The following is a 16603-nucleotide window of genomic DNA, read 5'->3' as shown; positions in this document are numbered from 1 at the left end:
ACCGTGCTGCCATCTGTTGGTTATTACCTGTCAATGCACTTAAATCATATGTTTCCATAGTTAAAAGAGGTTTCAATCAAACAGTCATGCAAATATACTTTTTTTCTGTAGAGTGGTTGAAAGGTCCTTCAATGCATTTCTCCAGTTTTAGAGAGCATGTGTAATACAGTCTAAAAATGTTTTATATCAGATTTGGATGCCATTACTGTATAGTGTTACATGTTGATTCAATCACAAGTCTATATACGCCTGCTTCCAGCACTGTGATAAAAGGTGCGATAAGAATTATAATAATGAAGCCAGGTAAAAAGGCAAACTCGATAAAGCCTCAAGAGCACCAAGATTTGTTTTCAAGGTTGCCCTTCTTTTTAAACTTTCAAGAAATTTGAAATTACAACATGCCCCAAACTCACACACACTATAGAATAAAGTACAATGCATGTAAAACGTAGTATGAGTATTGCCTTTTTTATATGTCCTATATCCTCTTGAAAGCATTTGTCACTGTTGATCACACATACCCTGCGTCCAATACCCATACTTTCTGCTATTTAGTATGGTAGAAAAAAGATTTAGGATGTCCCAAAATGGTCAGATTTCGTAAGTTTAATAATTCCCGGATGTCTACTACATCTGGCCAAGATTTTTAGTTTTAAAATCAGCATGCTATTTGGGCGATTCTGACCCACAATCCAGTGCACACTAGAAGTGACTTCACAGTGACAGACCCTCTGTATGAAAACAACCAGGGATGTGACAGATATAAAAGCAAGAGGCAAAATCAAGGCGCAATGTCATGATGAAATAAATAAGTAAAAGTATGTCACAATTGTATGCCTATTGCATACTAACTAGATTTGTTTAATGGTCAGATGTAGTATGTAGAATAGAAAAAAGAAAGAGTATGAGATTTGCAAGGCAGCCAGAGTCAGGCTGAGATGTGATGGCATTGTTATCGTTATTGTGAAGGACAAACAATTGAAACACTTGAAAATGAAACGGCTCTAAAGCCATGATCAGACACCACACAACCAGGTAGCCATTCAGATTTCCAGTTTTAATCGTCACTTCTGTTTTTTTATTTAAGCAGATATTTTCCCATTAGCACTGTACATGTCTGGAACCTACAGGAGTTCTCAATGACTACCCAACCATCTTCCCGTCTCCATGCAGAGTTTCAACATCATTCATCACATCAGTTCATAAAATGTCCAGTCTGTCAGATTGCAGGGGGAATAGGGGGAGAGTAACGGCAAGGGGAAAGGGGGGGTGGAGAGAGAGAAAGAGGGTTTTTCCAAGAATGAAGAGTCAGAGCCATCACCAGGCACTGTTCATCTTACACTCCCACTCAAAGAGTTATGGGTGGATCCGGTAGAGCTGGATGGAGTCTATCAAGCATACTAAAATCTAGCCACTTACGGGGTCCTGTGCAACTCCCATTACTCTTTTAACATCTGTGAGGTATCTGACGCCTCAGTCTCTTGCAGGGAGGGAGGGAGGGAGGGAGGGAGAGGGGGGGGGGGAGTAAGAGGTAGGGGGCTTTTAAGGCTGGAAGCTGGTGTATAAAGTTTTTTCTGCGGCCTGTGGTAGTTTGTTCCACCCGCTTCAATGCATGAACGAGAGCTTTAGCCCTCTGCCCAATGGGAGGAGAGAGGGAGGGGGTAGGAGGAGAGGGAAGAGAGCTGGGGGGTTGAGACAAAGATGGAGTCTTAAAAAAAAATACATCTTTGCAGCTTTGAGTAGGGTGACAGACTGATACAGGGAGAACACAGTCCTCAAGAATAAAATCAATTATAACAGCAAACATTCTCGGACACGCACACACCCCAATAAAAACAGCAAAAAAAAAAAAAAAAATGGCAAACAAGCAAGTCAAATCAAACCATACAAAGTGACATCAGGCCTTTCCAAAGTGACATCAAGTTTCTCTTTTTAAATCCCATTCTGGTCTTTCACTAAGTCCATCTCCCATATAATTCTCTGTAAACCAGAAAGTACTGGTCGGCTCCTCTTTATGGCTGGTCAGCAAGGTTAGGGTCCACTCTGAAACAATGACAAGACTGTGTGCCTGTCAGCAACCAATGGTATGGCTCTCTCCAGAATTAACATCAGTGACACAGGCAATGATTTCAGCAGCATTATCAGGGGACTAATGAACATATAGTACAACGTTACAGCACATTCAGAGAGATAGAAACGCGCGGCGCGGGACAGGTCCAAATGGCAAATCTTGTACAACGGAGAAATCAAGTTTGCTTTATACAATCACATTTCTATAGCAACGCTGAACATTCCACCGCGGAAATCTTTTACATCTGTTGGGGTCTCGGTACAGCTCATTCCTTGAAGCACCATTGTACAGCTAACATGGAGGTTTTGTGATACGATACAGGAGAACATAGAACATATTGGGAACAGTAAGCAGGCTCTAGGGCATTACATTTCTAGGCGTCACTTTATGAATGCTAATCTCAATCAAATACACTGCAAAGTTTTCACATGAATGACCTAACAACCATGTACGGAGTTAGACAGGAACCCATAATGAGTAAGAGGCAGAAAGAGGGGACCCCAACCCTGGTTTGCAAACTTTTTTTAAAAAGGTGCCACTTTGGAGCACAATGGGGGAGGAGAGAAGGATTCTGGAGAGCTTGAAGAAAACCAAAACAAAAGGCAAGGAGAGCAACACGACTCTCCTCCTTCTTTACCTCTCAACCTCCCTCCACTGAGGACCAGTACAAGAAGGGAGTGCTGGAACAAAGAAAAAGCAAACAGTCCTGGAGTGCCCATTCCTCTTTGTACTCCTACTGTCTCCTGTGCGTCCTCTGAGCAGAGGAGAGAGGGAGAAAGGCGCTAAGCAAAGAGGAGAGCAGAGTTGCTATGTGTGAGGTGTACTCTCTCCTCTCTACCTGGCCTCCTCCCTCCTGTCCTCCCTCTTAGTGCGAACGGGCTGAGAGCCATCGGCTGGCTGCTGGACCCAATTGTTATCATGGAGCCCCACACGGCAGCCCGGTGTGTCCTTGTCTGTGCGTCTGCAGCACATCCAGTAGGAACGTCCATAAGGCAGGTCGTGGTGGTAAGGTTTGGGGTGCCAACGACACAGGGAAACGTCCCCGCGCTCGTACTGGCGCTTGCACTGCTTACAGGGGTCGTCCCTGTACAGAGGGTCTTGATTCCAGCGCGAGTCCACCGCCCGCACTCCATACGTCTCGATCAACGCCTTGAAGTAGTGGCAGGTGCACTTGAGGGCAGCCAGCGCGCGCGTGGGCAGGTAGCTGAAGATGTTGACCATGATGTGGTCGGGCAGCAGCAGCATGTACTGCCGCGGCTCCAGGAGGCGCTGGATCTGAAAGCGGATTTCCAAGAAGTCGTGGGACACGTGGCGGTACAGGCGACACAGAGAAGGGTCTGAACAGTCCTCCCCTACGCCGGGAGAGTCGGGTTGAGTAGCCCGCTCCCCCGAACCCACCACTACCCCCGCACCAGGGCCGTTGTTATTGGCACAGTCCAAAGAGCATATCCCTGACCCGTTGCTCGTGCCCGTTCCTTTGACGTCCTCTTCTGGGCCCCGTGGGGGCTGAAGGAAGAAGAGTTGTCCAGGAGGGGGGTCGTCTGATGAAGGGTCAGTGGAGCCACTAACCCCTCCACCACCAGGTATAGCAAAACACACAGTCTCCTCCTGCACATTCTCTGTACTGTCCTTGCCATAAAACACACATTGGTCCACAGCACCCGTCACCACCACTTCCACATGGAAGCCAGTCACTCTCTCCCTCCCCACGCCCACAGCTTTCTTCTCCCCAGAGGAAAGCTCCTGGCCTGGGTCGGGGCTGCCACAGGCCTGCCTGTCTGAGTGACTGTGGTCTCCATCTTGTTTGGGTGCAGCGTTTGTGGCGGCAAGCAGCAGACTACCGGGGTCTCTAGACGAGGGGCTGACCAGCTGGTAGAGGTCACAGGTGATTTTCTCTTTGGACCTGGCCGCTGCCTGATTCCCCCCACCACCACAGCTCATAAACATACAGCGGGACCTGCCGGCTGGCTCCAGCTGAGAGCGGGGGTCCAGATTCGACACTCTGAAAGCTATCCTGACCTCACTGTGACTGTGACTGGGGGGCGGAGGAGGGGTAGCCATGCCAGAATCCCCTCTCCTACACTCCCTTTCACTGTCTCGATTAGGAGAGTCTGTTCCAGGATGGAGCTGGTTCTCCAGATTCTGGGACTCAAAGTGTGCGATAGCCTGGGCTACCCTGCATGACTCCTGCTGCTCCTCCAGCTCCTGGTCTGTCTGGATAGGAGACGATGACTCCTGGGCCTCTTTGGAGGGCTGGCCGTTTGAACTGTCCGACACAAACTCCACAGGAGAGGGGTCTGACACTGTGCCCCGCAGTAGAGTGTGCTGGTGTGGGGTAAGGTCCTGACTGTGAGTGGTGGTAGCAGGCTCCAGGTGGTTCCCATGAGCAGCCACGATGCCCTGGAGGGCCATGGCCGTCCTCTGCTCCACCAAGGCCACCATCTCTGCCACCGACAGCAGGTCCGTCTCATTCAACTCTCCTAAGAGTGAGTCATCGGGGATGGGGGGCGCCAGGGGGCAGTCATGGCTGAGGTTTAGCTCTGAGGCCTGGGAGCGTGTTGGAGGGTCATAAGATGAGCATCTTCTTCTTCTTTTGGCTTTACTGCAGTCAGTTGCCCAGTTTCCTTTAACCTGTGGAGAAAGAAAATACTTGATATTAGGAATGCACCTGACTAGACGGTTAAACGGTCCCCACCTCACTAGTTGGCACTAGAAATACTAGATGACTAGTCCGGTTCGTGTGTCCAATGATGGAGCTGTTACCATAGTAGCACTTTCTATTTAAAGAGTTACTGTCATTTGTTTAATGCCCAATAGTGATAAGCTATTTATTAAGTAAACTTTTGTGAATTCTTTCGTGTTAATAATAAATTACTGAAAGTTCCACACCTGTCAGCTGAAATGTATTTTGTTTTAAAGGCTATTTCTTAACTTTGAAGTTGTCCTGTTTTATAATGTGCACATAATCTCATTCATAAACGGCGTGCCGCACATTACTACGTCATTTATTAACGGCTTGGTAATTGTCTAAAAGTTTTAACCTTATAGTTTACATTGCGCTAGTGTTTTTTGCATATAGACGAGTCAAAATTATTACTTCCGTTTATACGTTGTTGGGGGAAATAGTGGCTTTGTGCATCCCTACGTAATATTCAGTGGAATATTACTAAATGAACCAAAATCTCTTAGAAGAAGGTGAATTGTCGGTGCACATTGTGTCTGAGCTCTTTACCTTCATTGCGCTGGGTCTGGGCAGGCCTGCTCCGCTGAACTGGTGTGCCACAAAGAAGGCGATCTTCTCCTTGGTGTTGCCTGGCTTTATAACATACCAGGTGTCTAGCAGCACGCGGCCATCTTCCATCTGGGAGCCGGCAGAGGGCGGGGAGGGAGGGGCTGAAGAGGAGGGGGGAGGGGGCTGGCTCTGTGTGAGGGAGCCAGACACCAGCTCAGGTTCTGGTGGAGTGTTCTCTGAGCCCACATCATCGTCTGCTTCTCCATTCTCCTGCTGCACCCCCAGTATCATCCCTCCATCTTCCTCCACTGTCCTCCTGGCTCCTGCAGAGGGTTCAGCTTTGCAGAGGGAGGGGGACCCCGAACCACCGCCGCCCCCCCCTCCACCGCTGCCCCCTGAGCCCGGGCTCCTGGCTTTGTTCTGGGAGTAGGTGCCAAAGGGGCGTGGGCACCACAGGCGGATGTGGGAGAACGTGTCTCGGTCCATCAGGCTGCAGGCATATCGGCATCTATGCTGGCCAGCAAACACCCAGAGCCAATGCTCTCATCGCTGGCTCCCCGGACCCAGTGCCGACCTGATGGGCACTGTCTGTCACACTGGGCATACAACCTGCAGCAAGAGGAAAGGGTAGAGTAGTACAGGGAGGGACGGAGGAAGAAGAGAGAGATACAGTCAGAAAACAGCTCAGTCACTGAAAACAAGTTCATATCTCAACATCAATTCAGATAATTAATGACCAATTGAATAGTTGCCTTGAGGTACGATTCAGAATGTGTGCTAGCGTTGTACTGTACACCAGCTGCCCAGCCACCAGACTGGAGAGCACAGAAATACAGTATGATCATACTACCAACAGAAGTAATCTAAACTGGTCTGCCTCCTACTTCGGCCAAACTCAATTAGCAATTACATTGGCTACAGTGTACTAAGATGATCTCCCATGCTTTAGAGCCTCCAAATCAAATTAAAGGGATTCCATTTCAGCTTTTGTGTCTGCGGCTGGCAGATGAAAGGGAGGAAAGACGGAACACTAAAGCCCCAAATGGACTGGCCTCTTTGTCTCTGTGCTCCTCTGCTGCATCTCGCTGCTTCAAAGAAGACTTAGTTAATAGGAGGCAACACAGGGAGGAGCATGCAGGCATATGCTGGAGCTATTTTTAGCTAACAGCAGGGGGTGGGGTGGTGGTAGTAAAACTGATGTGGCTGTCCTCACCCGTTCCTCTCTGCCAAATAACCTATGCTACGGGCTAGGGGGGGCGGGGGGGGGGGGCTTTAGTCCACCCAGCATGCTTTGCCTCTGCAGTTGTCGGGGGCCGCCAGGAACGTGCCAGCACACTTATGGAGGAACAAGTGGCATGGAGCAACATGTTTGGCTCACGGCCCATGCGAAGGCCTCCTCTGCACCCAGCTAGAAGCCAGTGTTACACATTTCAGCTTCGGCTCTTAACAGTGCATATTTCCCACACATCACTGACTCAAATAGTATGATGCTTTGGATGACGTGATGCCTAAGGTAGAGTCAGCGATTCTGGAAAATGCTTGCCGTCATTTTCCAAATCACTTTTGTCAAACAATATCTCTTCACGATCAATACCTGTCCGTATATACTGTGTGTGTGCACTGAAATAAATCTGGTAAAACACAGCCTAGGCTCTGTAAACTCCTATGTAAACAAAGGGTATACGCAAATGGGCCCAGACTGACCCCCTGTAGCTAGCAACATGCCCGTTTACAGAGCCTAGGCTGACTGTGTAATCAAAATAGTGTCTTTATTTTTCAGTGCACACACACATACAGGTAGCAGATCATGAGGAGATATTTTTTTTTGATAAGCGTTCTCGATAATCTCAGACTCCTCCTTTGAGATATCCTAATTCTTCCAGCCAATATCCTTCTGTGCAGTGTGCCTCTACCCTGTTACAGGTACAGACATGCAGCCAGCTCCAGTGAGAAACTCACAACAAAAACATATCCCTTAATTCATTTTTCCTCTTATCTTTGACAATGTTAAATTAAAGATGGCATAGTACATTCTTAGGGTGTGGCAGCAACTTGACACAAAAAACTCTCTGCATTATTAACCATTAAAATTGACTTCACAGCGCTGTTACAAAACATTCCCATGTGTCATACTGCCTATTTAAACTCACGCAGGGTAGGGTGTGCTTAAGTGGGCAATATAAGCTGGTATTACAGCACATGAACGCCCTACAATGTACCACCTGATGAATGCAAAGCTCTTGGAACAAACTGCACACATTTTGCAAAAGGTTGATCAATTTGTTTTAATAACCCAGCCTTTTCCTTCTGAGCTTTGAAAATGAAAACACAGTATGCTTGCTTTCCTTTTTGACCACTGGACCCCTTCAATCCACAGGCTTTAAAAACAGGTAATTGTTGTCCTTGTGACACGTTGCATGGGTGCTGCTTTGTACATTTGGTCCTAATGGAATGGCTCAGTTAGGTGCAAAAAGCAAACACCGCCCACGCACAGTGTGCTAAACCAATCCAAATGCTTCCACTGGAAATCACACGGCAACAACTCAGCTAAGAGCAGGCAGATTATACTGTTGTGCGAGTGAGGCTTTTTACTGTCCTTTCTCTTCTCTATTTAACCCTTTTTATGATCTACCTCTTCCATCAACTCCTCTTTCCCCCTCCCTCACCACATCATGAAATCTATCTCTCATAATAGATTGGATGGTATTAGAAGAGGAGCGAGGGGAGAGACATCCGCTCGCTGCAGTGCTACAGTAAAGTCACACACAGTCCTGAGTATAATCCACTGTAACACACTACACACTAGCAGAACTAGGAGTGCACACTTTCCTGTGAATTTCGAATGGCCGAATGAGAGGCTATGTCCATATACTAAAGTATCCGAGAAGACTGTTTGACTATAACAAATGACCTGTCTCCACACTGGTGTGTTTGGACTAGTCTCCATCTACACTGAAATCTCCCTGCTCTTCTATTGGTTGGCACACAAGAACATTGTGCAGTGCAGCCATTATTTGGCAGGAGTGGGATGCTCAAAGCCAGGTTAGTCTAGCTGGGCCCAGCAGGCTAAAACTCCATTCTGTCACCTCCTGCTCGCCATGATCACTTGGTGTTCTTTAATGCGATATAGCTTTACACAAAATGTAACCCGTTGTCATTGCATAGTTAGTTTTTCATTTTTTTTCAGGGTTGATGGTTGTGATTCATTAACGTCCGTCCATCCATCATCTCTGCTGTACTATCAATCAGATCACTGTTTAATGCTTGAGATCCGACAACATTCACATATTAACATCATTGACACAACCTCCATTGATCTGCTCAGTATTCAACATGAGCAAGCACAGGTAGTTGATGCCGACGGAACGTCACATTCTTAGACACGACAGACCCTACCTTTTCAGTGCAGTATTGGAGCATTGTTTTGGAAAAGCTGCTTTCTTCGCCTACATCACACCCACACAAGTTTTTATTTTATATCCTATCCACTCTTCCAAAACCTCAGTTTGGGGGCATAAAAGGGGCCTAAAGGCCTACAATTGCATTAAAACAAAATTGTTCTGGGTTTATGTTTATTGAGAAATGTAGGAAATGTACTTTATTCTTGTGCAGTCTGCAGTCGCACACTGCTCAAAATAAGCTACAAATAAAACAAACCAAAACATACAAACTAAAAAACTAAAAAACAAAACAAACAAGAAAACGAAAACATAGAATAGACATTTAGGATATTAGATGCCTGTAAAAGATGTCTTCCTGAGAGACTTACCATAATCTCAGCCTGTTGTGTTAAGTATATTACATCCAGACATTCGGAAAGTCATGTCTCAATCCATCTTTAGTACTCCACATTTCTCCCCGACAGTTTAAGTTAGTACTGAGCTGCTACTCCTCTCCCCCCCCCCCCCATCCTCTTTAGTTGAAATAGTTCCTGCAAACCAAGGCTTGGGTTTTGGTTATAAGCTTTCTGCATCAACATAATCCTTCAAATCCTGTCCAAGCACAGAGGCGGTCACAGTGGCATCCAGAAACACCACAGCAACACTATAGCGCCGGGGTCTGCATCGTTAGATTCCCAAGCTGTCCAACAATAACCGTCAACAGGGAAAGATGATTGAACAATTTGAACTAAGAAAGTGTGTGCAGCCGGTGGACACGCGCTCAACTTCAATGACAATGCTGTACCACCATGTGCAGGGATGGTGCGTGCCAGCTACTGAAGCTTTTTTTGTTTTTAACAGGAGGGTATAATAAATAGGTCAAATCATATGACCGATATATCCGTCTAAAATAAAATAACTGTATTAAAAAGGTCCAGTAAATTATTCCTTCCCACCTCTGTTTGAAAGACTGATAACGCTTTGGAAACAATGTAAAAAAAAAAAATGTCCACATTCACAGAAGGCTTACTTTCTGTTCTGTCAAGAGTCAAATGCCAGTGGATTACTGCCGCAGTCAAAATGTGGAAATCCACACAACACTGACTTCAAAGCTGCACAAACACAAATCTTAACAAGGGTTCTGTTAACAAATGCCTATTCTCCTGTTACATAGTGAGAGAGTGACTGGGTTTGTCCCATTATATAAAAACTGATTTTCTGCTGGACCGGGTCATTTCCCTATACAAATTCAGAGCAGTTTAGCACGCACTCTCAACAGGATCATTTCAAAGGTTTGTTTCTTTAAAGTGTGTGTTGTTTTACTTTCGTCCTATCAGCTCACAGCTCTGGCTATACATTTACAAATGTGTCATCAACATGAAAACATTGTGAATCTAACTCGGCCCCCTCATAGAGTATATGATACTATCCGCCAGCTCCTTTTAACAGCATGTCAGCAAGATGGCCCAAAGCTGATGAACGATAACTCTAAGCTAAGCATGCCAAAAAGTCTAAACTCAATCTCCCTCTCTGCGTGTGTGCTCCCGTGAAGACAATGCAACAGAAGCGCAGCCAGAAGGCCAGCTATGGTGCAAACTGTCGACAGGACAATAGAGCTGAGTGAATCACTCCAGCAGCAGTCTGCTCAGGAACACCATTACATGGAGAGCAGCCATTCTTTCAGGGCATCTCGGATGAGTGGATGCAGGGCTGTTTGTGTGAGCATCTGACCGTAAACTGTAACAATATCACAAGACTTCACAGATAGATACCGATACAACAATCACAAGGATCACTGTGTCAACATAGTCCACTATCCTACTGACATTTAAAAAGGAAGGGGCAGATCCTTCACTGTCTGATCACATCAGACAGTAGTACTGTGTGTCAGTGGGCTACTTCAAACACTTAAAACAGGGTCATTGTAAAGCCAATCTATGATTTGAATATGCTACTGTCCCCACATTCTGATTCACTCTAGACTTGTTTATCTCTGCTAGTCTGTCTGCATGATATTCGGCAGACAGCAACAAAGTTGGGCCATACACAATGCCGTAATTATTTGTGTTGCATCTTGCAGAGCCAAAACGCTCACATTTATGGAACAACATTTAGTCCTTGCTGTGATTCAAACGTATTTGGCGAAAACGAAGGCCTTCAAGATAATTAAGCATAACTTTTCCTGTTTCCGTTTAGTATAGCCTTTTAACCCTACACAACTAGCTGAAAGGATGCCAACTTCTCCAGTGACAACGAACAAGTGCGGTGTCGCCGCATAGATCGAAAATCAACAGCAATGATTACTATTTTGGTTGATTGATCATTTGAATTTGTAGCAATCACCTTTGACCGTCTGATGGCACCTCTTTGACCAAACACTAGCTGGTTATCCGACTAGCAAACAGTTAGCTTTACTTCGTAGTGATATGTTTAGCGACTTATTGGTATAGTAGTTTTTTTCAGTCTATAATATAACACTAACCCAAACCAACTACGCTAAGAGTCACTGTGATACTTTATGTCATTTATTAATGGGTAGTTAAACATAGAAAGTAAACCCGCCATTAGCTAACGAGCTTGCTAACTGCAATAGCACAACTTACCTGCATAATAACATGACAGCGCTTGCTAGCAAGCTAACAGGATAAAAAAAAAAACTCAACGTTCTGTTTTGATACCCTACTCACCTTCGCGTTAATCTCCACAGACAATCCTCTCGACTTGAAAACTGTCGATGACAAGTGTTTCCTCGTTGTATTTTCCTCTAACCAAACCGGTTAGTCTGGTTAAATGCAGGTGACACGAGTTAACTATCCGTGTCCACGTAGCTAAGCTAAGCTCACTTGCAGGCTAACGTCGACAAGCCAGCAGCTACTTTCTGTTATAAACCTTGTCTAGTGGTGGCTGCTGTCGAGGCGTGTGTGCCTGTCAGTTGTCTGAACAAAGTCTAGCTGCCTGTACGCCTTGTTAGGACACTTAGCATTCCCTTTCACGTTATCTATTTAGACGTGACACAAGCTTTTACGGTATGTTCTCGGGGATACCAAAATAATCAGTGTCAAAACGGCAGGAGGAGGAAGGCCATCTTGTTGACAAGCAGCTGCATAAGGCCCGCAGCCAATAGCAGCGCAGAGTCGGTGGTGTGCCCATATATGGCGTCCGTACAGCGCCTCCCTCTGCTGCCCCCTGCTCCCCCCATACTCACTACACTGGACCGCACTGGACGGCACATCAAAAGGTCACTTTTTCAAAGACAGGTGGAAAAGACAATATAAACTTTAATATAATCACTCAGAGAACACTACTATTTTTCACATGGTGCTCACAGTTTTGTTCTTAATCTATTTCATACACTATTTATGTCGCAATGTCTATTGCTCGACAATATTTGGCATTGCATTTTTGTTTGCATTTCACTGGATAATATAAACATGTTGTCATATTTTAATAATCATATTAATAACAGTAATGCACCTTATTTGTTTAGCCCCTCTCATACAAGAAATGGAACTCAAGTCATAGGCTAATAGAAAGAGAATACATAAAAAAGGGATAATGACATATAAGATATAACATAAAGGAAGTAAAAATAAGATAAAATAAATTAGACTATTGATAATTACATGAAAAATAGGATAAAGTAGGTAAGAATGCATACACAATTTATGCATCCATTAAACCAATTCGTTTTTCTTTATACTCTCGTTTTCACTTCGATAATACATTTTCTACATGCCAATATTATTTGCTGGTCCAGTTTGCCAACAGGGGAAACTAAAGTTTCATCTTTTTTTCCCAAAATCTGAAGATGCTTGTCTGTTACTAATTGTGAGACACTAAATGATCTTTAAACATCAGCTGTTTTTCACAAGTATCTGTTCAATATACCTGTAGTAGAACACATTTAAATGTATATTTAGATGACGAGAAAATACAGTATATGTGTGTGAGAGTGGTCAGTATGTTTTGCACATGTTTGCATGTCAGAGACCAGGGAGAGAAGCACACGCTAAGAGCAGCACCTTCTCAGTCCAGCAGAGGGCCATTATGTGTACATCTGTCAGTGAACAACAAACAAACCCAGACAATTTAGAGTTTGAAATTTCATTTATCTAATTTAAGTGTATCCAACTGTAAATATTAATGATCCTGGAATGGGACTATTGAGTCTCTGTAAGTTGGTTATATTGTAACCACATTATTTACATACTCTGCTTGTGCTGCACCTAGTTTCACTGCACAAACAGGTTAGTCACATTGCCAGTAATCAGGAGAAAATTTAAATTAAAGAATTTAAACGGACACAGCAGAGAGCTCTTGTTTGCTTTGTTTTACCTGTAAGAAATGGTAATAATCCTAACCATCCAGTTTGCATCTGCCTGTATTCTGACTGCAGTGTTTGACATGATTAATGCCAGTTCTGTTTTACCCTCAACCCATATCAAAAATAAAGCTACTGCTTGCTTATATGAAAAAACAAGCCAGCTTACGTAAAAAAGAAAAGCCATTATCAAAACAGCTCACATTGTGATCAAGATCACAACCCCAAGAAACCATACGAACTGCCGATGGGAAGCTTCCCATACTTGAGACCCCTTTCAATTGATTTCACGGACATGGGACATGAAAAATAGAACTGTGAGGTTACGGTATGTGCTGGTGATGGTGGATTGATTCACAAAATGGTAAGAAGCTATTCCTTGCCAAATAGAGACAGCATACACAGTTGTGAAGTAGTTCAAAAAAATGTAACTTGTTTCAGAACCTAAAACAAAATATTGATAAGATAATGCACACACGTGTCAACGAGAACTTCTCAAGGGGCACATAAACATTTGACCGTAAGTTGCTGACATAAGTACGTTGTGATGAGTACCTGACAGCCCTGACTAATTTCAATTGAGATTTGTTTATGGATATAACAGGCTGAGCAGCTCGAAGCAACTCCAGACAAGACTCCTGAGGTAAAGGTATGGGATCGGGTATTGGTGAAAGCCCACAGCTTGAACCCAGGTGATAGGACCCTACAAAGTAACTAAGCATACTTTTCTTGTGGTCCAGGTAAAATGCAAAACAGGAACAAATTTGAAATTCACCTGACACATTGTATACCCTTCCAATGCTGCCCTCTCGTATTAAAGAGAGGTTAGAGAAGATTTGTAAACAGGTGTGGGCTCTAAAGAAATAATTAAACCTAATTAAAGTTCTAAAAAAGCCCAAATGTATTGTATGCAGGGCCGCCCATAAGGGGTAGAAAGTGGGAAGGCTTTCTAGGGCCCAGCCACCTGGGGGGCCCATGGTCTTTGGAAGCCAAGAACCTAACTAAGCTAAACTTTATTTTTAGATATTTATGTCAATATCTATTCAAAGTTGGGTGTTTACACAGAGCCGCGGCTCCGCTTAAGGCCATTTAAAAAGCAGTAGAAAAGCAGAAATGTTCAAAATGTTTCAGATTGAGCACAGCGGAGTGTAACTGTTAAAACATAATTCATCCTATTAACCCTTTGTGTGCCAAATGGTGACAATATTGGGTTTTGATATTAAACAGTTTTGGCTGGATTATATTTCCTGAGTCGTTCCTGCTCACGGAAAACACATAGGCCTACCTGCTACTTGTGTCTGGGTGTCGTTGTGAAAAGTATTTGGACCCCATGAAACAACAGGTTGGGTACCTTTTGTAGTTATTCTACATTCTTATAAAGAGGGCTACAGTTACTCTGTCATTTTCCTGAGTCTACAAACAGGTTTAAATTCTCTCTCCCCCTGGCACGCCCTTAGCTCAGTTGGTAGGGCGTCAGACCAGCAGAGCAGCAGACCCGGGTTCGATTTCCGCCCGGGGTCGTTCTCTGCATGTCACTCCCCTCTCTGCCCCATTTCACCTCTGTCTCTCTGCACTGTCAATAAAGCATAAAAATGTCCAAAAAATATCTTTAAAAAAGAATAATAATTCTCTCTCCCCATAACGTACATTTTTGTGAAAAAGAATTTCCCTTTGGGGACTATACCTTCTAAAGGCTTTGACATAAGTCTTCAGGTTGACACGACCAGCCAAGTCTGACCAGTTTTTCAGAAACCTGGCCAATTGACCAACCAGCTGGGTCATACCACAATGAAGCTGACGAGCAGCATCATCCTGTTTTAATTATTGCCGTAACCACCAATGTCCTGCTTTCTGTATTGTTTCTAAAGAATTTAAATAAAAATAGACCTAAAAAACTTCTTAATGCAAAGAAAGACACAAGGCACAAAGAAGTTGGAAATAATTGAAGGAACAGATTTGAGTTCAAAGATTAAGAACTTTTTTTGTAATGATTTCAGTGCTTTTGCAGTGATGAGAGGAGAATGAACTAAGCCTAAATGTTGCAACCAAACATAGGCCAACTTTATAGTTTTGAGGGTTGGTTTGGTTATTCATGTAAGAACTGCCTTTTTGTCCTTTGTGTGTGAAGAATTTGTTGTTGATGTTGTTTTTTAAGTGTTATTTATTTCAACAATACCACCAAAAGATTTCAAATGATTTAATGTCATGTGCAGAAATACAAAAAAGTGCAATATTTGATGCAGTCAATTAGTGTAAATATCTTACCAGAAACAAGTAGCATGGAAAACGTGCAAATTGTGAAAAAAACTGTTTGCTTTAGTGAATACTAAAGAAGAACAATGTCTCTGTGTGAACTGATTATTTTGTAGAGATCTGTTGATCTGTTAAACAATTGTGTGAGTGTAAGGGAATCAAAATAAATTGGTAGGTATGTTGGGCTAAGTCAGAAATGTGCTACTATTTTAAAATAATAATGAGCCCTTGCTCCCCCAACTGTCTCTGCAATTCCCTGGATGATAAGATAGTTAGTCTCTCTACAAATACATGTATGTGTTTATTGAGGGATTAGCGCACTCACACTCATTGTTGATAGGAGTAATGGGTAAGGGGGGCCCATTGACTGGAGGTTTTCAGGGGCCCAGCCATTTGTGTGGGCAGGCCTCATTGTATGTGTCTGACTGTCTCAATCTCTGTGTGTGTATTTTTGTGCATATCGTGTCAGTCAAGGTTGTTCTTGTAAAAACCTCCCACCATGAATAATTTGAACCTTCAGAAAACAGAAGGAGAGTTAACAAATCGTGTGAACATGTGTGATTTGGACACCTGATTCATGAATTCTTCTTCAGATTTCGTAGCTGAGTACTTAAAGGTCAGGGTAAAATATGAAGACTTTAAACCATGTCTTTTATAAATAATCTGTTGTTTCTGACATGTTTTTTTCCACCAATTACCTGTTTTTATTAAATCTTTGAAATTATATCTTAACATTTTAGTTTATTAACAATTGCATTTAAGGTGTTTCTTAATTCAATGAAAATTCCCATGTGCACTGGAGGCTTTAAGATGTCATTTCAACATTCCTTCATATGAAACAGATTTAAAGTAGGCACTTTTCCTCTCCAGCCAACCTGGTCTCACGGCATTTCGTCCTATAGTACACGAAATTTAATCTATTGAATCGTGTACACAAGGACGATTTTTTGAATTTATCGTGTTGGTCCGGACGAACTGAATTCCAAAGCATTTCAATAGGAATAGCTAACTGTCGTCTGGCCGAGCATGACTTTGAAACATAGTTGGGATATTTCATCTCGTCCTGCGAAGCACGAAAACATATTTCACAAAAACAGTCCTGCAATTGAGAGATTATTAAGTTGTTTGCTTCCAATTTGAAATGATTGCGCAGTGGAGCCTACACATTTCACTGTGATGGGTAACTAGGTTGGTTAGTCACCTTTTAAAAAAACAAAAAACAATCTGACCATTTCAGTGCCAATTTTGAGAAACTTCTACGATTTGTGCAATGGACCAACGTTTTTACATAGCCTACTTCACTATGAGACTGGGTTAATCAATAAGAACAGCGCCCTCTAGGGTCA

At 43.6% G+C, this 16603-nt stretch overlaps 1 protein-coding gene across 1 annotated transcript; it reads right to left on the bottom strand.

Moving 5' to 3' along the window:
* Nucleotides 1-1068: 1068 nt before the first annotated feature.
* Nucleotides 1069-11731, bottom strand: fbxo46 (F-box protein 46). The gene is made up of 3 exons (XM_080053643.1): nucleotides 11371-11731; nucleotides 5304-5912; nucleotides 1069-4702 (listed from the first exon to the last, which is right to left on the bottom strand). Exons 2-3 carry the CDS (start codon nucleotides 5787-5789, stop codon nucleotides 2906-2908), a joined length of 2283 nt encoding a protein of 760 aa, XP_079909769.1. The 5' UTR covers nucleotides 5790-5912; nucleotides 11371-11731; the 3' UTR covers nucleotides 1069-2905.
* Between the last annotated feature and the right edge of the window lie 4872 nt (nucleotides 11732-16603).

This window comes from Ammodytes marinus, assembly GCF_949987685.1.
Source record: "Ammodytes marinus genome assembly, chromosome: 3".
NCBI lineage: Eukaryota > Metazoa > Chordata > Actinopteri > Uranoscopiformes > Ammodytidae > Ammodytes > Ammodytes marinus.
Note: the sequence above shows the minus strand (reverse complement) of the source record. Positions and strands in the feature narration are given on the sequence as shown.

Excerpts from the sequence above, each read along its gene's own strand:
- fbxo46 (XM_080053643.1), bottom strand. The coding sequence starts at position 5,789 with ATGGACCGAGACACGTTCTCCCACATCCGCCTGTGGTGCCCACGCCCC. Across the intron at positions 4,703-5,303 it reads CCAGACCCAGCGCAATGAAG|GTTAAAGGAAACTGGGCAAC; the intron begins GTAAAGAGCTCA and ends CTTTCTCCACAG.